This window comes from Rhinolophus sinicus, linkage group LG01, assembly GCF_036562045.2.
Source record: "Rhinolophus sinicus isolate RSC01 linkage group LG01, ASM3656204v1, whole genome shotgun sequence".
NCBI classification, from domain to species: Eukaryota; Metazoa; Chordata; class Mammalia; order Chiroptera; family Rhinolophidae; genus Rhinolophus; species Rhinolophus sinicus.
In genome coordinates this window covers 49,644,303-49,668,394 of record NC_133751.1, presented here as the reverse complement: position 1 = coordinate 49,668,394, position 24,092 = coordinate 49,644,303, and the positions used below count along the sequence as shown (strand labels likewise).

The 24,092-nt window shown below is 48.0% G+C and overlaps 1 protein-coding gene and 1 pseudogene across 10 annotated transcripts in view; both read left to right on the top strand.

Moving 5' to 3' along the window:
• The window catches only part of DGKG (diacylglycerol kinase gamma), a 197,279-nt gene that overhangs the window by 72,810 nt on the left and 100,377 nt on the right, over positions 1-24,092 (top strand). For 6 of the 10 annotated variants that reach the window (XM_074329136.1, XM_074329156.1, XM_074329122.1 and 3 more), the window contains 9 exons: positions 296-384; positions 3,335-3,526; positions 4,547-4,639; positions 6,861-6,920; positions 9,363-9,442; positions 10,599-10,673; positions 13,134-13,219; positions 17,941-18,030; positions 20,048-20,208. In XM_074329136.1, the coding sequence (XP_074185237.1) occupies positions 296-384; positions 3,335-3,526; positions 4,547-4,639; positions 6,861-6,920; positions 9,363-9,442; positions 10,599-10,673; positions 13,134-13,219; positions 17,941-18,030; positions 20,048-20,208 (926 nt within the window). The remainder of the gene's footprint in view (positions 1-295; positions 385-3,334; positions 3,527-4,546; positions 4,640-6,860; positions 6,921-9,362; positions 9,443-10,598; positions 10,674-13,133; positions 13,220-17,940; positions 18,031-20,047; positions 20,209-24,092) is intronic. The other 4 variants (XM_019735845.2, XM_074329128.1, XM_019735850.2 and 1 more) reach the window with 2 other exon arrangements.
• On the top strand, positions 4,653-6,847 carry LOC141570749 (proteasome maturation protein pseudogene; annotated as a pseudogene).

The following is a 24,092-nucleotide window of genomic DNA, read 5'->3' as shown; positions in this document are numbered from 1 at the left end:
GGGGGAAGTGTCTTTCTGGGGATGTTTTCCTGTTGCAGTCATCGCCTGCAGCAGAAGGCAGTGTGGCAGGGTGGCATATGCGGAAGCATGTCTGGGAGATAACCATGGATTCTCTTCCCAGTGGACAACTGGAGACTGTTTTGAATTTCCATTAGGCAAGGCCAGCTCCTTATGTCCCCTGACCCTGACTGGCCACCCAGAGGGAGGCATGGGCCTCAGCTGGATTTGGGGTGGGGAGGGGTGGCTGGACCTTTCCTAGGTGGTCACTCACAAGCACTTTCCTTACTTTTTTCAGACTGTAAATACACCGTCCACGAACGCTGTGTATCCAAAAACATTCCTGGGTGTGTCAAAACGTACTCAAAAACCAAAAGGGGCGGCGAGGTGGGTGACACCTATTGCCTTGTTCTATTGCATGCTCTGTCCCAGGCAACATGTCAATCACCACAGATTCCTGGGCAGGAAGTGGCTTTGGGATCTTTATCCAGTGCCTTCTCTGCCTCGAAGACCACCCTTAAATCATCTCCTTCATCCATCAATGCATTCAGCATCTCCCTGGTGTCTGCCATGAGCCGGGCACTGTGCTAGGGGGAATGCAGGTTATAAGATGGACCTCCGCCTGCTGGAGAACTGTGCAGGCTAGAGACGGGGAGAGATAGGCACATGAGCCAAGTACAAAGTGGTGAGATGGATGATAGCAATAGGTCTGTGTGGGACGCACAGTTGAGGCACCCAGGGAGGAGGCCAGGGAAGGTTTCACAAAGCAGATGGCACCTGAGTTGTGTCTTGAACCCAAATCAGGAGGAGGACAGGGCACCCAGGCAGAAGAAGCCTCGAATGCACAGGCATGGAGGAGACATGGCTTATTCCGGGAGCTGTACTTAGTTTGGTGTGACTGGGACGGAGAGCGCTTAAAGGGAAGTGGCAGGCCATGTGTTCTGAAAGTGGAGAGCTCCAGCCTGGGAAGGTCTTGTGAGGCCAGATGAAGAGTCGGGAAGGAGTTTCTAAGGAGACACTAAGAAGCTTTGAGCTCGTGAGATCATTGGGTTTGTGAATTAGATCACTTGCTCTGACATAGTGCAGGAGAGAGATCTGAGGGGAAAGAACTCTTCCAACAGTTCAGGCAAGAGGCAGTGCTGCCCTGAGGGCCCGCCTGGGCTGGGGTCCGCACTTGCTCGCTGTGCTCTGGCCTGTCCGCAGTGGCAGTGGTGGCTGTGTCTATGCTGACGGTCTCCCAGCTGTGCCAGTTGTTGAGCATTTTGACTGTCCCACTGGCTAAGGTAGAGGAAATGACGGGGAATCTGAGATAACGTGGATGGACCACCGCCAGGACTTGGCAATGGGGATGTAAGAAATGAGAGAAGGGGGAAGTTGGGGAATGGGTCCCAGGTTTCTAACCTGGCCATTGGGTGGTTCACCGAGTCTGGAAATAGACTTTTCTCAAAATTAGCAGGGGAAGGACACTCTGAGTTTTTGTAGGGAAGATTCCAATGAGGAATCTGAGTCAGGAGATGATTAGCAGCTAGGAGTGGTATCCAGCCCTCCCCAAAAAGACTCCGAGAGAGAAGGGCACCTCCAAGGACATGCTTGCATGCCCCATGAGACACTGCATGGCCTCTTTCGACTCCTTCTACATCACGCCCGCATACACACCTTTCCATGTCCATGCCTTTCACCAGGACGCATGGTGCACTCCTGGCTTAGGCCCTAAGCCTGCACTCTGGAACAGAGGAAGGCCACAGAGGGGCTAGCATGGCACATGCACGACCTCCTGAGTCTCCAGGGGCAACCCAAGTCCTTCACCATCTCTTCTGATCCCAGAAGACGATGGAGAAGGCAATGTGGTGTTGGGAGACAACCGTGGACTTGGAGTCAGAAGACCTGGTGATGACGCCCTGCTTGGCCACTGACCAGCCTTGGAACCTAGGGCCAGTCACTTAACCTCTCTGAGCCTCATTCATTCTCTGCAAAATGGAAATAATGACCTCAGAGCAATTTCAATATGACCACATAGGTGTTGGCGACAAATTGATTAGCAAACTGGGTACTTTATACCCTCAGGGGTGAGTGACAGCGGCAGGTGAGAAGCTACAAAATAGAAGTGACACATCATCTAGAACAATTTTACCAAAACCCTTTTGAGACGAGGACATAGTAACTTAACTGATAAGTTAATGCAAGCATAACTGCTAAGTTCATTGAATGCAAGCAGAGATGGTAGCATTCAAATAGTCCATGTGTCTTTAATATTGTGCTTGTAGTTTGGCACTTCAGACTAGGCTCCCTCGTTCCCCCAGAGTCCAGACCCTCTACGTTCCACTATCCAGGGTGCCCTGGTGGAAATTTTGTGAAGTTCTCTAGAATTCGTGGGGGAGACAACTGAGGACTCAGGCCATCTGGTGTCATGGGTCACTTTGGCTGCTCTTACAGACACACACGTAACACATGTATCCCACCTGCTTCCCAAGTTTCCAGGCTGCTCTAGTGCATTTCCTGTCCAGGCAGCAGGTACAACCAGCTCTCCAGGAAACATGTGAAATAATCTGCTAACTGGTGACCCACACTAATTTCTTTGAACTTTTTCCTCTAACTTCCTTCTAGAGTGCTTTTCAACGTTGGCTGCACATTGTAATGACTCAGTGTGTTTTAAGACATACAGATGATGGGTCCCATCCCCAGAAACTCTATTTGGTTTGGAGTGAGGGCTGGGCCTGAGAACTTCTAGAAGCTCCCCAGGTGATGCTGATGGGCTGCTAAGGCTGAGAGCCACTGGCCCATGGAAGACGGGATGGGGAAGTTACCCGTCAGTGGGCATCTCCAAAGGTCCAGGACTGTGCCAGGGAGGCCCTGCCACGTGTGCTATCTCATTTAATCCTGCAGCAAACCTAGAGGTGGGGCTTCTTATGCCTTTCCTACAGACGAGGGACCCGAGACTAAGAGAGGCCCAGGAACTGGTCAAAGGTCACCCTGCTGCCAAGTGGAAGATCAATGACTCCAACGGGTTTTGTCTGCTGCCCAAGCCCTCCTGTGTTTCCCTGCATTGCGCTGCCTTCTAGAAGAGGGTGCACACAAGCACCTCACTCTGCAATGAGTTCTGCAAGACAGACAGATGGACTACCAGACGAGATGCTGCTCAGAGGCTTGATTGCCAGGGTGAATGAGCTATTCAAAGCACAGGAAAAGTGGTTTCTCATCTACCTTAATTAGTGAAATGGTGGTTAAGCAGGAAGAGACCACATCAGTGCAATGCAGCAAAGCAGCCCAGCATCCAATAACTGCATAAACTAAGCAGAAAACAACCCCCTCTGCTCCCCCCACCCTGTGCTCCTCCCAGACCCTTCTCCTCAGGCCCGAAGCCCGGGGCTTGGTTCTGCAGCCTTCCCTGCTATCCTTCCCTTCCCTCCCGCAGGTGATGCAGCACGCGTGGGTAGAAGGGAACACCTCCGTCAAGTGTGACCGGTGCCACAAAAGTATCAAGTGCTACCAGAGTGTCACCGCGCGGCACTGCGTGTGGTGCCGGATGACGGTGGGTTGGCGCCTAGGACAGCCCTGCTTCTTTTCAGTGTGGTTTTTGCTCAAGCTGTGGCCAGGGATTAGTGGACATCCTGCCAGAGGGTGTGAGCGGAACTAGGGGGGCAAGGCTGGGAGGTGGCCAGAGCCCCCATTCAATACCCTAAATCTAACTGCCTCCAATGAATCACCAAGCTTTCGGGAGAGGGCATCCCCAGAACCGGGGGAGTAAGGGCTGCTTAAGAAGAAGCTGGCCCGTCCATTGCCTACGTGGCCAGGCAGCTGTGAACAGCAGGCTGGACCGTTAACTTCCTTTGCCTGGTGTCATCTGGGGCCCGGGGCACCAGCAGAGTTGGAGAGGAATTTGACATCAGAATCGTGTTCCTCCAGGCGTCAAACGAAGGCACACTACTTACAGCAGCCCCGCTGCCTGGGCCAGAGGCCTGTGCCTGCTGCCGCCAGCCACAGCAAATGTCCACTTCCTCTCCGGACGCCTGGACCTGCCCGACCTGCCTGCCAAAGCAAACTCGGTGCCATGTCTTGTCCCTTTGACCAAGGTCCTTGATCAGCCTCAAAAAAGTCGTGTCTCCAAATCAAACTACAAAACTCTTAAGATGCAGAGGTTGAATCACAGGGTTTACTTCCAGCCTCTCAATGAGACCTCCTTCCTTCAAGTGTCTCAGAGCCTAGGGAGCAAATATCCAGGGGGCTCTGGAATCCACATGGGGTGCCCCACGGAAGGGCTGCAGGCCACACTGCTCATGACCGTTTTGCTCCAGCAGCCTGGGCAGCACTTCATCTCCTTTCTCTGCCCACAGCAGACTTAGCACCCCAATCACACACACACACACACACACACCACACACAAAACATGACACAACACAACACACGCGCGCGCGCTTATACTGTCAAAGCCAGCAGTGCATCAGGATTTGGGGGAGTACTAGACAGCTTGCTTCCCCAGTAAATCTCTAAACCCTCGTACTTGACATTTCCTTGGTCACTCACTCTCTCTCATCTTCATTGTTCCCTCCAGTTTCACCGCAAATGTGAATTATCCATGTTGTGTGATGGTGGGGAACTCAGAGACCACATCTTGCTGCCCACCTCGATATGCCCAGTCACCCGGGTAAGTGCTGCTGCCCGCCAGGGCTCTTCCCGCCCCCCAGCACAGTGCACATTTCAGACGTAGGCAGCATTCAGACAGTCACATCCCTCAGAGGGCTTCCTCAACAATTCTTAGGGTTTGTGTTTTCAGCACAAGTTTACAGGGATCAGAGTCGCACCCATGAGATTGTGAGAGAAAACTCCCCTGACTAAAGTCATCCAATGCTGGCCACCCAGATGCTCTGAAATGGCCCATCAAGGAAAGCACATTAGTTCCAAGCACCTTGCATGCAGAGCACAGCTCAAGGAGCCTCAGTTGCCACCTGTGCATGGCTAGGCCTCCCAGGCCTCCCTCGTCCCTGTCAACCTCTCTCCTGTGTCCATTCGTGGAACACTCTCTGCCTTGAGGATTTCCACTTGGGTATCTCAGCCCTATTTGGAAATGAGCTCAGCAAAATTAAACTCCTTGTATCACCGTCTGAAACTTTCTCTGTCTCTTGTGTTGAAGATTCCTCTTTCAAACCAAGCACCAAACACCTCAACTGTTCCCTTTCCATCTTAAAGATGTTGCCAACTCCCACTGATTCCTCACCTCTCATCCTTGACTTGACCAGCTGCTCCTTTCTCATTAAAAACTGAAGAAAAACCACCACTTTAGAAAACCATTTGGGAGTATCTACCAAGTGGGAAATACAAAACTCTATGGCCCAATAAGCCCCCTCCTATGAATCTACCTGAGAAATATGAGCACTTATTCCACCAAAATACATGGACAAGAATGTTCATAGCAACTTTATTCGTAACAGTGAAACACTGGAAACAAACTAAATGACCACTGACAGGAGGATAGATAAAACAGTTGAGGCACGTTCCTATCGTGGAATACTACATTGCAATGGAAAAAACTATGCATAGACGTAAGACCATACATAATCTTAAAGACACAGTGCTAAACAAAAGAAGCTAGACTCAAAAAAGGACATGTTCTATGATTCGTTCATATGAAATTCAAAAGCCAGGCAAAACTAGTATAACAGGAGTTACAACAGAGTTACGCCTGAAGATGCAGTACTTACAAGGGCATATACACGTGCAGAAATGCATCACGCTGTAGATTTAGGTTTGAGCATTTTACTATATGTGAAATAAACCTCCACAAAATAAATCATAAACCTTTGAGGAAAAAAAAAAAGAGGACATAAAACTAAGAAAAATAGCGTTCGAAGTGAGCTGCTGGGCCGATGGCGGTAACTAGGCTGAGAGGCTGTTCGCAGAGCAAGTTGAAGATGATGCCAGAGGACTTGGATCTCAGCTAAAGGACGGTATCCCTGTTACTGGGCTTTCCGCAAGGGGACCTTTTGAAAGTCATGGTCTTCGAAAAGGTTTTTCTTGTGTGAAAAACGAACTCTTGCCCACTCATCCTCTTGAATCATCAGAAAAAAATGTCCAGCTCAATCAAGATAAAATGAATTTTTCCACACTGAGAAACATCCAGGGTCTGTTTGCGCCGCTAAAGTTGCAAATGGAATTCAAGGCAGTGCAGCAAGTTCAGCGTCTTCCATTTCTTCCGAGCGCAAACCTTTCACTGGATATTTTGAGGGGTAATGATGAGACTATTGGATTTGAAGATATTCTTAATGACCCATCACAAAGTGAACTAATGGGAGAACCACACTTGATGGTGGAATATAAACTCAGTTTACCGTGATGCAGTGTGCTGTCCATGAAAATAGAGGGGCTACATCTTGTTTATAGTCGTCTTTTTACTATAATTTTATGTGCACAACATTAAAAGTACTGACACATGAGAATTGTTGCCTAAATAATATCTGTTCATTTGAAATTGAAAATAATAATAATAATAACTTTCTCAATATCACATCATTTAGATAATGCTGAGCCGAGAAGCCAGATCTAAGACCTTGCTTCTCAGAGCTCAAGCTTCTAAATTAACAAAGTAGATTTCTGACCATTTCAATGTTTCTTCTCTTCATGTCCCTTCCAATGTCTTCAAGTTAAAGTCAGAACAAATGATGACAGCGACCTGGAGAGTCCTAGAGAAACCTATAAGGGAGCATTTCATTTTTTTAGGTCTAAAGCCCCACTTTGAAAAAGTTCTCCCCACACCATACTGGTTTTTCTATTCTCTTTCTTTATATTAACTGTTTGTTTTTTCTCCTGATCTCTCTTTTTACATTAGGCATTCTTTTCAAAAGATGCTTGTCTTTCCTCTCTTCTCACAGGACAGGCAAGGTGGGAAGTCTGATGGCAGCGTGTCAGCCAAGGGTGAACTGGTAATGCAGGTACCTCAGCAAGCCCGAGTCTGACTGCTCATTCTAAGCTGGTCCAAGGCTGTGGAGAGGAGAGTAGGGTTTGGGTTCTAGAGAAATGTATCTCAATATTTGCTTTCTCGTCTGATCAATTACATCACACACAACACTATTTCCAGCCTTTGGAATTACCTTTGCCCACCACACTGTAGAAGGTGGTGAGAAGGGAGGTTGGTTGAGCCTGTTGCTACTCAAGTTGGCTTTATGACCTCTTTAAGAACAAGTTGCATGAAACAACAACATACACAATATATTATAATAGGTAATAGCAAGAGTGCAGCCTAAAAGAACACAATGGATTTTCCAAGACTGCCAAGCTACTTTTCAGAATGTGATCAGCCAGAACAAAGCTAACACATCCAAAAGTTCTTCTTCACCCCTAAATGTATATGTAGGAGCTCCTTTTTTGACTTGGGTTCACCAATGAACGTCTTCTCTTTGTGCCTTCCACAGAGTTGCAGGGAATGCAGGAAAGGCAGCCTGGTGAGGTACAAAGAGTACCAGAAAAGAACACAGAAAACTAAGGCTTCCTTTTTTTGCCTCTGAACCTTAATGTTTTCTTGTTTGAAAAGGGGCATAGCAATCCCTGCACTGCCCACTTCCCAGAGATGCTCTACGATTAAATGAAAATATGCAGATTAGTGTGGTTTGACAATTAAAACATAAGCAATAATGATGGGGGAACCTTAATAATGTGGGAAAGCTCTAGACACTTAGAAGGGCAGAAAGTCAAGGAAAGCTCACACACACACACACACACACACACACACACTGCAGGTATCCCAGTTGTTTACAGCTGGCATCCATCTGGTTATCCTGTACCTGTTCTGACTGGCCAGTGCCCATGCTCCAGGTTGTTAAATATTTTGAACATCACCATCAGAGGTAAAAAAAAATAAAAAATTACTCCTCAGGCTCCAAGATGCTTCTGAGTGTCACACACATAGTCACCCCAGGCAGATGAGAAAATTCTTAAAAATCATGAAGAATGCTGCTCTCCATTTCAAACAGCATGGCTCTGTGCTTGCTAAGCTTTTAGCTTCAGATCTGGAAAAGTGGGCATTAGATACTGACTATGGAGCAGAGCTGCATCTCTATATCACTGTGTCCTTTAGCTAAACTCACAAGTGTTTACCGAGCACCAAATCCTGTACGTGGTGCTATGGGGTCCTTGGTAGAAAAGTTATACACACACCCTGCTTTTGAGGCATTTAAAAGCCAGTTGATGCTTTGAGACATTTATCTAAGAAAATAAAAAACAAACACAAATGCACAACAACAAAAGAAACTCAGAAGATATTACATGTTTCAAGTGCAATCATTTCAGTTGCAGTATTCAAAGAAATCCTCATAAAGGAAGTAGCTCTTGGGTCCTGAGGCTGAGAAGTTTCTTAAAGGTTGCAAAAAAGGAAGTGGGCATTTCAGGGCATTGAGCAGAAGCAAGCAGTGTGAACAGACCACACGGCAGGAATGCAGGCAACATACTCACGAGAGGGCAGGAGCCGGGCTTGGCTGGAGCTACAGTGAGGGTTAGAGGAATTAAGAGATAACAGTTGAATTGGGCCACATTGAAATACCTTGGATGCCAGGTTAGGAGATTTGGATTTTATCCTTTGGGCAATGAGGTGTCAATAAAGGTTTTTGAGTAAGAGTGGTATGACTAATATGTCCTGGGAAGGAACCACATGGGGGCAACAGATAGGACTTAGCTGAGCTGGGAAAGGCCTGAGCAGTGTCGTTACTGTGGCAGCTGCCAGAGAGAAAGGGACAGTCCAAGGAAATAATTGGTAGGACAGGGTCTCCTCTGGAGAACTGGATGAATAATAATAGTACTTTTAACTGAAACAGGGAGCCAGGAGAGGACCAGTTTTATGTGGAAAGAAGATAGGACAGGTTTGGGGCACGCTGAGGTTGGGAGCAACCTGACATCTGGTTAAAGGTACCCACTGGACTGAGAACTGTGGAACCAAGGCTCAGGAGGAAAATAGGTGCCAGGGTAGAAGTGATAGTTAACTTCATGAGTGTTATTTTATTTAGGTGTTTGACCAGATGGCTATAACTTCTAAGATCGTATTCAGTTGTATCCCTCACAAAATCTGATCTCATGATGGAGGCACAATGCCTCACCATTATTGAATGATGTGAAACTATGGTGCCATTGCCCCATCTCTGACTTTGACTTCAAACCCTGTCACCATGAACACCGCTTACAGGCCACTCAAGCTAAAGACATTTAGCTGGTTAACCCCTCAAAAACGCAGCCAGTAGACAAAGACCTACTTCCCACTCTCCTCTCCTCCATGCCTGGAACTGCTTCCTACCCACCTCTCCCAGAAGCTGTCTCAGCATTAACTCTCATCTCATTCCCCCTATTGGCTAAAACAGAGCTAATTTCTTTTTCTTTTACCTTTTAAGTATAAGATCATCCCCACCCCGGGTACCCACCCCCTGTTGGTCTTGGTGAACCCCAAGAGTGGAGGGAGACAAGGAGAAAGGTATGTTCTCTTCTTTTTCAAAATGGAGAAGCTGGGACAGCCTCACTTGGGTCCTCTCTTCCCCTCAGCCGTAACAGCGTGGGCTACGGAGGCAGGCAGACCTGGGATCAAATCCTGCTTACCACTTCATGACCTGTCAAGTGACTTAATGTCCCTGTGCCTTGGTTTCCTCCTCTGTAAAATAGAGATAATAATAATTTCTTCTCTCATAGGGTTGTTGTGAGGATTAAAATAGACACAGTGCTTAGCCCAGGACCTGTCATATGAGCCATTATCATGGCTCCCAGAATGAGACCAAGTTCTGAGATGCCTGTTTCCTTCTTAGCCTCTTAAGTCTTTTCTAGATTTAAGAGATGTGGTGGCACTCACCTGATTAGGACCTCCTGGCCTATCCAGCCCCTGACAAAGCAGGACACCCACCTTATCAGCGAAGGAAACGTCCAGTATGCTGGAAGCACTAAGAGAGAGGGAGAATGGGCAAAGCAGCTCTGCCTCCCAGTCCTGTTCAGTTCTGGGGTAATGGTAACTTGGAATTCAGGTTAAAAACTATAATAAGTAGAGCTGAAGCAAGAACTATGAGAAGCTCCACTCCAGTCCAAGGGGCAGAGCCCCCCTTCTGAACTAACCGAATTACTCTCACGCGGGAGCCTTGGAAACAAGCTTAAATGGGCTCATTGCTCCCAGCCCCCTCTGCCCCAGCCCACCTCCTGTGTTTCCTCCTGATTCTAGGATTTGAGGGCCTTTGCACAGAGGGTCCCTTGATGCCTTTGTATAGTCCACAAAGAGCAGAATTATACTACCTAGAACTCATAGAACGTTTAAGAGACGGTCTCCAGGAAGGAAAAAGCTTTAGGAGCATGGAAGTTCTATTTTCTGCATTTCTCTGCCCTGTCCTCTCTGTAAGGGATTACACTTCTGGGGTAGGGGCTAGAGGCTTGCACAGTGAGGAGGCTTTGAACCAAGGAGTGAGGGCCAGAGTGATGGCAGCCGGATCTGGGATTTCAGGGTCTGCAGGGCTTGCATTCAGTCTTCTCCCCTCTGGGATTTAAATGGACCCTCATTGTCACCATCAATGGGCTCCAGAGGTGTTTGCTCTCTTGTGCATTCTCATGATGACATTCTCCTCTGTCTCTCTCTCTTTTTTTTTTTCCCATAGAATTCTTCGGAAATTCCACTATCTGCTCAACCCCAAACAAGTTTTCAACCTGGACAATGGGGGGCCTACTCCAGGGTATGGAGATACAATCCTTACTTCTTGTTTCCCCCTTCTCCTTTAGTCTCTGAAGGAGATACCTTTTCTGTAATCGTTTGTTGTCTCCTTCATCTGTGAACTTGTCCTTCCTGACATTTTACTCATTTTCTCTCCTGGCATCAGCTCTTACTTCCTCCTGGAGATACTCAGGAATACTTATTATGTTTAATTCTAGGAAGTGGCCTCCTGAATACGCCACTCATTTGACTGGCATGGGCAGGCGGGCTGGTAAATTGTTTTAACTTATTTGCAAGACTGTCTTAGCTAGTATCTTCATACTGAATCATCAGGGAGAGAGAGAGGGGAGGAAAGCATTTTCTTATCACTGTCAGTTAGTAGATCTGCTGCATTTTCTGTTGTGGGGGCACCTTAGGATAAAAACAATTCAATGAAATCACTTTCTTTATGGATTATCTATTTTAGAGGTTGTTAAGCTTTCTCTGGGCCCTTCTCCTCCTGTCATTTTCTTATTGGCTGTTTCACTGTTCATTAGAGAGGGAGAGCAATGCGAGGAGACAAAGAAGCCCCTTTGCAGCTTGACTGAAGGTCTGGTGAGAGGAGCGGGCCCTGTGTGAGCACTAACATGATGCGGTACAGGTCCCTGTAACCAGAGACCCCTCCAGCAGCGGGGCTGGACAGCACCCAAAGACTGGCTTTCTTACCAGAAAGAGCCAGTACACTGGAGACGTATGCTGGCCAGAGGCTGTCTCAGGGCCAGGCCCTCAGATCTGTGTGCTCTGCGCTGGGCTTTTCAGCACACAGCTGCTTTGCCCAACCTCCTAACCCACTCTTATACTCTGGATTCAACAAGACCCTCAGAAGGGGTGGAGTAAGGAGTCCAAAAAGGGAATCTCTCCCTGTTTCCAGTTGTTTGACACAAAGCTATTATTTATGGTAGTGGTTGTGCAAACCCCTCTTAGAAAGAGAAAGAAACCTGAGTGCAGATGCAGCGCCTCTGCCACAATTTATCTGTAAAACTAATTTCAAACCACTTACCACGGTCACCACGATTGCCAATCACTGCTCCATGATGACCTAACTGAGCAGCAGCCCACAGACACTTTCACCAACCCATACTCTTCTCGGGCATTTTAATACTGGAATGCAGTTCTCTAGATTAACCTCATGTGTCCTCAATTGGTTTTGCCCTGGATGGCAAGCCTGGTGGCAACTTCCAGGGCGCAGCAGCCTCGAGCATCTGATGTGTCAGTCTGTAACCAGACAGGCTGACTAGTTGAAGAGAGCTTCCGTTCAGAATTCACTGTCTATTGGAGAGCAGGGAATGAAGGGCAAAGGAGGGAACGGGAATTCGACCACACGTGCATCAGTGACTCAGAAAGCCCCAGGAGTCGTCCCAGACCATGAGGCTGGGTAAAGAGGAAACCCTGAGCTTCAGCTCCCCGAGACCCATCCCAAGGTGTCCACAGGTCACATTTGTTCTGAGGCTGAGGTTCTTGACGTTTCTGTGCCGGGCCCACTTGGCGGTCTGATGAAGCCTGTGACCCCTTCTCAGACTAATATTTTTTAATAACTAAATTGAAATATATAGGATTACCAGGGAAACTAATTGTATTGAAAACAGTTATCAGAATATTAAAAAAAAAAATTTGTGATCTGGGAATATATGTGATTTATTAACACATTATATACAGCAAGTTCCAGAGGCAGGTCTGATAACTATTTTAAATTAAAAGCAGTCATAAGCATAAATGATGGTATGATATATCTGCCACAACTATAGTAAAACATTAAAATACCTGTGAGTTCAACTGCTGACAAAGTCACACGTATTGTTAATACCTCTGTGATTTGTTGCCTACATTCATAATTGAAGGAAATGCTAAATTTCAGTTAGAGCACAGGGAAGAACGTAACATTTTCTCCTCCGAGTTCATGGCCCTCTGGATTCTATCCACAGACCCTTTGGAGGTTCATGGACCCCAGATTAAGAGCCCTGCTCTGAAGCGTTAAGGCCCCTGAGGGGAAATGGTGCTCACGTCACTTAGGTCTGGACCCACAGGAGAGTGGGATGAAGTTCCAGCTTGTTCAGTGCATCTGACTTGAAGGGTGGTTGTGAGGACAGTGCAGGCAGGAGAGCAGGAGGGAAATCAAGAGGTTGGGGGTTAGTTGTATTGTTGCCAAAATAAGCAAACTGGCTTCCTCTGCACAAATAACAGAGTTTCTAGAAAACCATTTTCTGTGTTGAATGTTGACTCAGACTCTCTTTGTACAAGGATGGCCCCTGAGATTCATACTCAATGGCATTGCTTAGTAAGTTCTGGTTTCAGAACATTAAGTGACCCTTTCAACCCCAAAAGGACGTAACATACTCCCAGGGAAAGGAAGGGAAGAGGGGGGAGGTCTCTGACCCAAGGAGTGTGTCAAAGGCCAACCACAACCTAGTAAACAAGACCGTTTTGGCCTTTCTTCTACTCCCAGGCTGAACTTTTTCTGTGATACTCCAGACTTCCGTGTCTTGGCCTGCGGAGGAGATGGGACCGTTGGCTGGATTTTGGATTGCATTGGTAAGAATGGGCCGGGCGGGGCTTTGAAGCTTACTTATAGTAAGTATATTTAAAGTCCAAGGAAGGCAATAAAAAAGAACGAGAAATGGAACCATGTCTTTTTCATCCTTGTTTTCACTCTTGGACCAATGCTTGACTAACTATCTACTTTGGGTGGAAAAAAGAAAGAAAAAGGACAATGGAAGGATTCCCACAGGCACAGGTGTAACAATTTGTTTCACACCTTACCCCAAAACTATCTGCTGTTGTAGGTGTTTGGGCAGTGAGGAGACAGGCCAGATTCGGAGGTTGGGGGAGGGGCAGGACTGAGACTGCAGGCAGATCCAGGGCGGTGGGTAAAGATCAGAGAACTACACAGAGATGCATAGCCCAGGGCACACCACCTCGAGATGAGCATCAGGAGCCTGAGCCAGAAAGTGCAGATCAGAAAAAGGCCACGTTGATCTGTGTCCAATACACCTAGATTAAAGGGGCAGTGGGGAGAGCCCAGGCTGGGAATCAGGGGGCCTGGGTTCTAGTCTAGCTTTGCCTGGATCTGTGGGATCTTGGACACTCGCCCCCATTAAAAGATGGAGACTGACTGAAATTCTGGTATGGGCATATATTCAAGATCGAACCCTGGAGAACCCAGATAAACACTGGGACGTTGAACATAGGAACAAGAAAGGGAAGAGCTGGGGATAGCCGTCATCAAAGTCTGAGACTGGATTCAGAATGATGAGCGCTGGGCTGCCTCTGTCTCCCCGTCATTCATTCCACAAATACTGCCTATGCCAAGCTCTCCTCGAGGCACTGCAGGTGCAACAATGAACAAACTGACAAAAATCATGGAGCTTCCCTTCTAGGAGGGAGAGACAGGCAATAAACAAAGAAATAAGTGAAGCATATAATATGCCAGAAGGTGATAAAAAATATAGCAGGAAGGGGCAAAGGGAGCTCAGCGGTGGGGTGAGGGATACAATCTAAATCCTAGTTGTCAGGGAAGACCTGGCAGAGCATATGACATTTTCATGGGGACCTGGGGGTGAGCCATGCGAATAGCTGAGGGAAGAGCTGTTCAGGCAGAAGGAAAAGCAACTGCAAAGGCCCTGGGGTAGGAGCAGGCCAGGCTGCTGAAGGCTGCGGGAAGGCTGCAGAGTGTGCCAGAGCGCAGCACGTGAGGGCAGAGTGGCAAGGGATGCAGTAGAGATAATGCACAGCCACATCACCAGGACATTTAGGACATTACACAGAGCATGGCTTTCATGCTGGGCAAGACCCAAGATGCTGGATGGTTTCTGAGCGAAGGAGAGACACAGCAGATTAGGAAAAAGAGGGGAAAGCAGAAAGACCAGTTAGGTGGGTCCTGAATTTATCCAAGTGAGAGGTGACTGTGGCTTGGACAATAGCAGAAACAGCGGAGGTGGTGAGAAGTGGTCAGACTCTGGATATCTTTTGAAGGTTGAGCCAACAGGATTTACTGACTGACTGGTTGTGGGAGATGAGGGCAAGAGCAGAGTCAAGGATGGGCCAGGACAGACCCTGAACAGGGCAGGGAAGGCGGCGCCTCCAGAGGTCATAAGCAGACTGCCCGGAAGTGGGGGACCAGTACCTGCACACCTGCCGCCTTCTGCTCCCCCACAGACACTTTGGTTTCCATGGACACAGCCCTGCTAAGCAGCCACCCACACTCTTCTGTCACCTGGGGCTCTGGAATCGTTTGTGGGAGGAGGGAGGTGTTCTCTGGGAGCAGAGGAAGGAAAAGCGGGTCAGCAGAGGATGGGTGGCCACAGGACTGGGAGCTGCTCACGGGGTCGCCTCTATCATGAAGGAGAGAGTCGGCTTCGGCGAAAAGTTTTATAGATTTCATCTGCAGAGCACACAGGTGATAGAAGCTGCTCAAAGCAGTAAGAAAGAAGGTCACGTGAGATGGTCTCTTGCACAGCTTAGTGGCCCCAAGAGAAAAAACAGTGGTCAAAGGAATAACTGCACACTGATCATCCATTCAGGAAATATGGAAGCGCCTGTCCACTGCTCTCCTTCACCCCATTTCGGCCCCTTCTCTGATCTGTTCTCCTATGGCCAGAGTGGTCTTTCCTGAATGCCACTGGGTTCGTGATGTGTGCAAAGCACATCAGTGGCTTCCCATTATTCTTAAGATAAAGATAAAAACTCTTCAAATGATCTATAGGCCCTGGGAGCCGCCCATGCTTCCAGCCTTATTTCATGCTTTTATCCTTCTCCGTCCAGACTCCAGGCACCTAGTCCCTCTCTCAGACCCTTGAATGTCCGAGTCCCTTCCACCACAGGGCTTTTGTACAAGTTGTTCCTCCTGTCTGATGTGTTCCCCCAGCCTTTGCTTGGTCAGCTTCTACTTCAGATCTCAGCCAAACGTAGTTTCCTCTGGGGAGGTTTCAATGACATACCCCACCTCTCCCCGCCCCCAGCCTCAATCACCTCGTTATAGGACCACACGCCTTTCCTCTCCAGTATGAATTTGAAATTATGCCTCATTTATAGGAAGACCTCATTAATATCTGTCTATCCCTTTTTACTGCAGGGATGACAGCCTGAGCCATGGCTTTTTCACCTGCTTTTAGAGCCATAGCACAGCATCTGGCACATAGTAGGCCTTCAGGAAATATGTGTAGACATACTGTGGTGAATGAGATATACTTGCCCAGAGGGCTTACAGTGTATTCAAGGAGCAAAGAAGTAGTCAATTGCACAGCCAATAGTTTAGTGGTTACCAGAGGGCAAGGGGGGTGGGGGGTGGGAGATGAGGGTAAGGGGGATCAAATACATGGTGATGGAAGGAGAACTGACTCTGGGTGGTGAACACACAATGAGATTTATAGATCATGTAATACAGAATTGTACACCTGAAATCTATGTAATTTCACTAATAATTGTCACCCCAATAAATTAAATAAAAAAAAAGCAGTCAATTGCAAGACAGCATGATGAGATCATCCCTGGCCCTAAAGAGACACTCTAGAGAAGCACTTGGTCCAGACCAGGGCAATCAAGGAGGGCCTCCCAGAGACAGCATCGGAGCTGAGCAACATAGAGCTTGTGATTTAAGGCACTGAATACACTTTGGTTGATTGATGTGGGCAGTAGGATGTGAGAAGGCTGAGGCTAGAGAGGAAGGTACAGCCTGGAAGGGCCTTGTGTGCCATGCTAAGAGGTGATGGGAGCCATGATAGTGTGAAAGCAGTGAACTAATGTGATCAGGCTTGTGGTTCAAGGATTGCCCGTCTTGGTAGAAGTGTGGAGAACACACAAAGGGGTGGAATTGGAGGCTGAGAGGGCAGAGGCAGTTAAAACAATACCAGTGGTAAGGAATCATATCCTACCTGAACTCAGGCGTTGCTATGGGGATGGAGAAAAGAGATTGCTTCCAGATCTATTAAGGAGAAAGGACATTGAGACTGATGCATGAATGGATGTGGGATGAGGGAGAGGGGAAACTTAGGGTGGCATACAGCTTTCTAGTTGTCACCCTGTGAAGATGGTTGACCTGCTGAGATAAAGACTAAGGAAAAGAGAGTAGACCTAAGGAAACAAGGGCCTTCCAGTCAAAGGGAACAGAATGTGCAAAGTCAAGGAGGCATAAACACAGAGTGCAGAGTCCATTGCTTTGCTCCATCCTCCATCGCAGCCCTCTCAGTGGTTACTTTCAGCCCTGCAACTTGCCTGAGCTTATCTGCTTCTGGCACAAGTCAAACAAGCTGGGGGACCTACGAACTCCCGTTTTGCTGGAGCAGCCCTAGCATGAGCCTCATGCAGGATGCTGATTCCCCCAGCACCACAGCGCTCTTGCTCCTGAGTCACATCCCTCACTCTTCATGGGCTGGAGGTGAACTGAGGTTTGTGTACATGGCGCCCTCTGGAGCCCAGTGGGTGCCTGTGCCTCCTTCAACTTTCCCAATTAGCCAATATGTGCTATAGATCTGCAGCCAGACTAAAACATAGTCTGTGCCTCCTCTAATGGTTTAGTCTGATGCTCCTTCACAACCAGCGTGGGAAATAAGATTATAAATCTATGTATCTGCAAGTCTGGGAGGTGGTGGAAGTGGCAAACGGACATCTGGGTGCCAAATGACACCTGGAGGTTTTTCCCGATAGACACAATGTAATGTTTAAACTTTTGAACCTGAATGATTTAGCGGTGACACCTTCAGTTTCCAAATGCCCTACCATTCCACGATGTCTCAGACCCACCTATTTTACTATCTATGCACCTGCCTAGCCCCTCAAGAAAGGAGGGACATGGACTTGGAGCCACAGAGATCTGGGTTTGGATCCTGGCTATGGAATTACTTTCCCTCTCTGAACCTGTTTCTTCGTCTATGAGAAGAATGATAATACCCTGCAGGGTTGGTCTGGGGGATAAATGTAATAAGTGCAGGAAATCATTAAGGACTAAAACTGCTCAAATTAATGTTTTTGAAGTGTGTGCTTTCACCCCAAAGGAAAGAATTAGGATGAAATTAGGATAAAGAAGTGCAAGTTACAGGGAGATAGATTTTGGTCGGTATGAAAGAACCCTTTGTAGTGGTCAACACACTGCAGATGGGAGAGATGGCTTAAGGAAGTGGTGTGTTCCCCATCATGGGAGGTATTCAAAGATCGCTATAGATCTTAGGGTTCGAGTGTCAGATCAGAGATAACTAGATAACTCAAACATCCTGTAACCACATGGCATATGGTTCTCTCTTCCCCTGCATGGGTTGCAGATAAGGCCAACTTTGCAAAGCATCCACCGGTGGCCGTCCTGCCTCTTGGAACAGGAAATGACTTGGCCCGCTGTCTCCACTGGGGAGGAGGTGAGTCTGCCTATGAGTGTCACTACCCTGGGAACAAGCTTTCCAACCAACAGGGACGCTCCGCAGAGCTAGGCTGAACTTCCCATTTAGGGATCCCATTCCTCAGAGTAATACTCAACTCTGGGGTCAGATCGACTCCATGACTGTTTCCCTGCCCTGAATTCCACACCGACGCCTCTGCTTACCCCTCACTATATTCACTGTCATCCTGAAATGATTGTCTTACCGCCTGCCTTCCCCAGTAGAACAAGTCAACTTTAGGGTGGAGTCTCCTTTGTTTCTTTCCCAGTGCTCATCCCAGGAGGGACTCACTTAGACAGGTGTTTCTGCATAAAATTCCCCCTTTCCAAACTACTGATCTTCTTCTGAATTAGGACTCAGAATACAGACTGAAAAGCCACATCACTGGCTATTAAGAGCATTCAGGTCATTGTAGGTCCCCATGGCCATGGGCCCTTGTTTTAAAATTCCCCTAAGGAGGAACCCAGAGTTGTCACCAGCTTACAGGAGTGAAGGAGAACTTTGCAAACTGCAACAGCCCCGTGAAGCTGGGTGTGCTCCAGAGAGTGAAGTTCAGGTGGTATGGACAGCACACAGGTCAGTCTGGCAGGCAGAGCTGGGGTAGGACTGCAGATGGCTGATCAATTCAGAGAGAGATTCAAGGCCAGGCCGGGCAGCAGTCAGTGTTCAGAGATTGGTGCATACTAGTGGACAGGGGCAGAGAAAACAGTAGTCAGCCCTAGGAGGAAGTTGGCAGGCACGGGAAGAGCTACCAGGGTCCTCAGCCACACACTGAGACTAGGGACAGGCAGAGTGTGGCCCCATGCTCTGGGCATCTAGGCACAAATTTCATGCCGGAAACCCAGCCTGTGCTCCCAGATAGCCTCCAGGCCCTTAGCGACACAGTTGCTACCATTGCTATCCTGTGTGGCATCCCTGAAGAAATTGACCAAAGCCCTGACAACTGGAAAATACTCTTCAAGGTTGCCTGAAAGGTAAGCAGGAACATGGAGATGTTATTTGAAAGAAAAGACTGTATCTCCCATTATCCTCTCATCACTTAACATTCACTTTCTATGTTAGTTTTCTATTGTTATATAACAAATTATCATAAACATAGAGGCTTAAAACATCCATTTACTAGCTCACAGTCCTGTAGGTCAGAAGTCCAGGAACAGGGTGAGTGGGTTCTCTGCTCAGGGCCTCAGAGGCTGAAACGGGACACTAGACAGGCTATGCTCATCCCTGAAGGCTCTGGGGTGGGGGGCAGGGAGGGATTTGCTTCTAAGCTCACTCAGGTTGTTGGCCAAATTGACTTCTTTGTGGTTGTAGGACTGGGGTCCCTGAGGCCTTGCTGGTTGTAAGCTGGGACCACCCTCATTCCTTGCCAGGTGGCTCCCTCCATCTTCAAAGCTGGCAACAGAGAAGCTTCCTCACGTTGAATCCCTCTCAAGCTTCAAATCTATTTCTTAAGGAAAAGCCCAGTCCTTTCTGAGGGCTCCCCTGAGTAGGTCAGCTCCGCCCAGGTTAATCTCCCTTTCTTAAAGTCAACCGTGCCATATAATATACGTAATCATGATGGTGACTGTCCCATCTTATTCACAGGTCCCATGGGTTTTGAATGGGGTATACACCAGGGGTGTCAGGAATCATGGGGACCGTCTTAAAACTCTCTCTACCACACTGTCCATCTCCAACGTGACATGGTCTGGGCACAGATCCTTTTTTCTTCCCATCGCCCAGCCCACCGATTCTCCAGGGCTTGCTTCACCCACACAGCCTGCCCACCTTACCCCTGCTGCGCTGGCTTTCAAATCTCCCCAGCTTCTTCCTAATGACTCCATGTTGTCCTCTCCTTCTCTGTGGCTCAGGGAACCTAAGTGTCTCTGGCCCACAGACACACTGGGGAGCCTCCTGGTCACAGATGTCCACGGGGTTCCCTGCACTGCCAGATGCCGGTGCATCAAGACCAACTTAGCTTTCTAATTTGGGACAAATGCAATTGCATGCTCCACAGGGTACGAAGGGGGCAGCCTGACAAAAATCCTGAAGGACATTGAGCAGAGCCCCTTGGTGATGCTGGACCGCTGGCACCTGGAAGTCGTCCCCAGAGAGGAGGTGGAGAACGGGGACCAGGTTCCATACAACATCATGAACAACTATTTCTCCATCGGTGTGGTGAGTTGGCCTGGGATCACCCTTCTGCATGGAAGAGCAATGCCCAGGTGGGCAGAAAGGGTTCTCGTCCTCCACTGTCCCCCTCTGGGTCCACACTCTTTACCTCTCCCGCTGCCCCCAGCCTTGACTTGGGCCCACGCGTCCTCGTCTGTGGCCTGGGTGTGGATACCCTGATGGCACCAAGCCCCCATCCTTGATTATAGAGGAAATTCCTTCCCCTATAATTTTAACTAACAAGACAAGACAGGATATTTCTCAAAATACATAGTCACCCTTTGGATAATTTGAGCAGTTAAAAACAACACCAAGAAATACCCAAGGGGCGAGGTCCAGAGGAGACTCTCACATGAGCTTCCAGGGTTGGAATTCTGATCCTCCAGGGAGGCCCGCATGGTCCCAAGGTGGCTTGGCTGGCTTAGCTCTCAGAATTCTTTCTCCCCCGTTTTCTCCGCTAGTCTCAGCCCCATGCCCCACACTCCAAGTGCTCGTAATGCTCTGGGGGCCTCTCCCTTGCCTGACCCCTCCGCCTGAGCCCTGAGTTCCTCTGTGGTGCTCCCACAGCCCTCTGTGCTCACGCCATCAGTGCACACTTTGCATTAGATTGAAGGGACTGGTGTAAGTGCCTGTCTTGTCCCCCAACACACACACACACACACACACACACACACACACACACACACACACACACACGGGTCGTGCCACATTCCTCTTTCTTCCCCCACCCCCAGCACATCTAGTGCAGCTCAGTGAGTGTGTTTTGCTGAGCTCGGCTTCTAGTCCACGGAGGATGGGGTAGACACCGCTTCCCAAACCTCTGGGGACAGGACAGGGAGGAAAGGGATTAGTCATTTCCATAATAGATCTGGGTTTAGGGAGGGAGATGTGACAGACTCCAGCGTTTATTGAGCACCTGTGTGCTCTCCACGGAGCCGGACTCTGTGTATTCTAGTCCTCATCAGCAACCCTGCAGGTATCTGTCCCCACCGTCCCCATTTTATAGGTGAGGCCTCAGGACCCTGGATGAGTTAGGGGCAGGAATAGTACGTGCACACTATGCTGCACTCTGAAGCCAGGCTCCTTCCTCTGTGTCCCTGTCTGGGGAATTCTGCTGCCCAGTTTCATTTGAGTCCCTCCAGACCCAGACTGTGTGATGCCTGCACTCCTCAACCATCCCCACCTGTGCCTTTTTTGGACAGTTTTGATGGTTAAAAGAGAGAGAGAGAGAGAGAGAGAAGAAAAAAATGATAGGAATATTGAGGGAAGAGCAGGTTTAAGGAACGCGTTTTGTTTTTTAATAAGACTAAAAGAACGATGGAAGAAGAGGGGATTAGTGATAATAATACCTTATGTTTACAGGATTTAAAATTTACCATATTTACAGATATTTTCTTGATTCTTATGACTACACTGAAGGGTAGTAGTATCTCCATTTTATAGGTGAGGAAACGGAGACAGAGTAAGGGATTTGCCTTCATTTTCTAATCCAGCACTCTTTTTCTTTGACTAAAACAGAAGACAGAAGCATTGCTGGACCCATGTTCAGGTTCTGAGAGGATGCAGGTGTTGGACCAGGAGTAAATTCAGGGGTCCCTATGCCCCCATCTGGTTTATCTCCTCAGCCTCCCCTGGCCTCAGTTGTGGGAGACATCTTTCCCTAAGCCTCTGCCAGCTCCCCCTCCAGTGACCCAGGCAGACCCCTCCCTCCTTTTCTTGGCTCAAAGGCCCCTCTCCTCTTTGGACCACCTCCTCAGGCTCCACTTCCCCCAGCGCAGTCTTCACCTCCTACAAATTAGACATGACTGACAGGTCTGCCACCCAGGAGGCTTCTAGAGCATGAGCTTCCCATCATGACAGTTTCACAAAAATTGATGTCTTTTGCCTGTAGTAACTAAGACTTATTACTTGCTAACATTTATTGCGTACCTACTGCACACTAGGTGCAGTTTCCCTGTTGGTAGGTGTTATTATTCTTTTGTGTTTTGTAAGAAGGACCTGTAGCTTAGAAAGATACAGAGACAGGTCCAAGCTGGGGAGTAGGGGAGCCGGGAGGCACTCCAGAGCCCTCTGAGCTGTGGGCCAAGAGCCCATCAGCCTCTGCACAGCCCCCTCCATCTTCATGCCACCAAACACAGCAGCATTTGGGGGGGGAGGGTTGCCTCAAAATTTAGTGTGAGATGGCTCACCTATGCCCCTTGTCAGAAATGCACATTCCACCGCCATGACAGATCCTGATTTGTAATCTAATTTAGTTAGTCTGGGCAAGGTCTAGGAATTTGCATTTTTAACAGGCCCTTGAGATAATTTTGATGCAGACGGTCCCTACCAAGTCTTCAGTGAGTGAAGACAACCCATTAGAGGAAAGAATGGTCAGAGGAAGTGGTTCTTCACAGGAGCAGAAACCAGAACTGAGACAGATGAGGGAGAAGAAAGACACACAGGCAGGAAAAGCAGTACCTAGAAGCAACTGGCCAGAAGTGAGAGCTGAGCAGCAGGACAGGGTGACCTGCCTGAGAACTCCTAGAGGGCAGGTTACAGTCATGGCTGCTTTCAGAGTCTTCAGCCCCAAAATTTCTCTCACAACGCATCCAGCTCTGGCTGCCACAAACATGATTCCTAACACCCCGTCCATCTCTGCACCGTATCAAATGCAAAAACAAAAACAAAGATAAAAAACCACTCGGTATTAGCTGACCAAATAGATAAACGCAGTAAAAGAGAACAGACAACCTCCCCTGAACTAGGTAACCAAGCCTAATTCCAAGAGCCAAGACTAATCACGGTTTTAATTCATTCTTTCAAATAAGTGGGAAGGGAGGGAAGAAGACCAGCTAATTGTCCCCCAAGGAAATGCATATGAATAGATACTCCATCACACTCCTTGGTCAAAATATTTATTTGCCCTGGGCTGACTTATGATAATCCAGTATGTTCATCTTTCAAATTACGAAGAACTTCATAGTATCTTTCCTTATGATTTTTTCATACACCTTTAACTTGTGCATGTTTAATATTTTATTGTGAAGCAGTGAGGAACCAGGGCCATTCTTTATCTCCTTCGTGTGCCCTTAGCCTTCCCTCAATAAAATGTTTGCAGGGTTTGTGTGCTCACTCTTTAAAAATTAGAAAGGGAAATTCTTGAGAAAACAAGTCGCCAACACATAACCCTAACAGAACCTGGGGCTGACATTTGCAGAAGCTCTCGCTCCCTGTTTGACTTCCCAAACTTTGTAAGAGGAGAAGTAGGTATGTAAACCAACCCAGGTTTTACTTCCTTATGATGCTTATGGTCAGACTCCTTTGGCAAAGAGAGCCTTGTGCAGTCTTTGCCTCTTTTGAAGGACCTGGAATATCTATTGATCTCAAACGTCTGCTGCCTTGCATTTACCAAGCTGATGACACTGACGGTCGCTGTGGTGCCCCCAGATGGGATAAAATTTGCCCTGACAGTTCACTAGGTCCCCTTGTTAATGACAGGACCTATTTAATAGATGGAGTGATAAACAAGGCAGACTCTCCTGGCCCAAGCAGGGAGTGACTATGGCCTCGTGTCATCACATTCCCATCACCCACAAACATGCCAGCTCCCCTCCAGTGAAGAGTTAACATAGTTGCCTTCTTAGTCCCTCTAACTGATAACATCCATTGGCAGGAGATTTTAAACAGTCATTCAGGATGCTACTTCCTCTGACTTCTCTGGCCTCCTCGTCTCTGCTTTTTATTTTTGGATTTGCAGAAATGTCAGGATGGCCAGGTATCAGTGACAGGAAGTTTGGGACTGTGAAATAATTCCTGGGGTATATGTAACTCTGAACTCCTCAACGGCTCTGCTTTCACTGAGCCTTAACAGGATGAGTGAACAGTTAATCCCTTGATTCAATGAAATC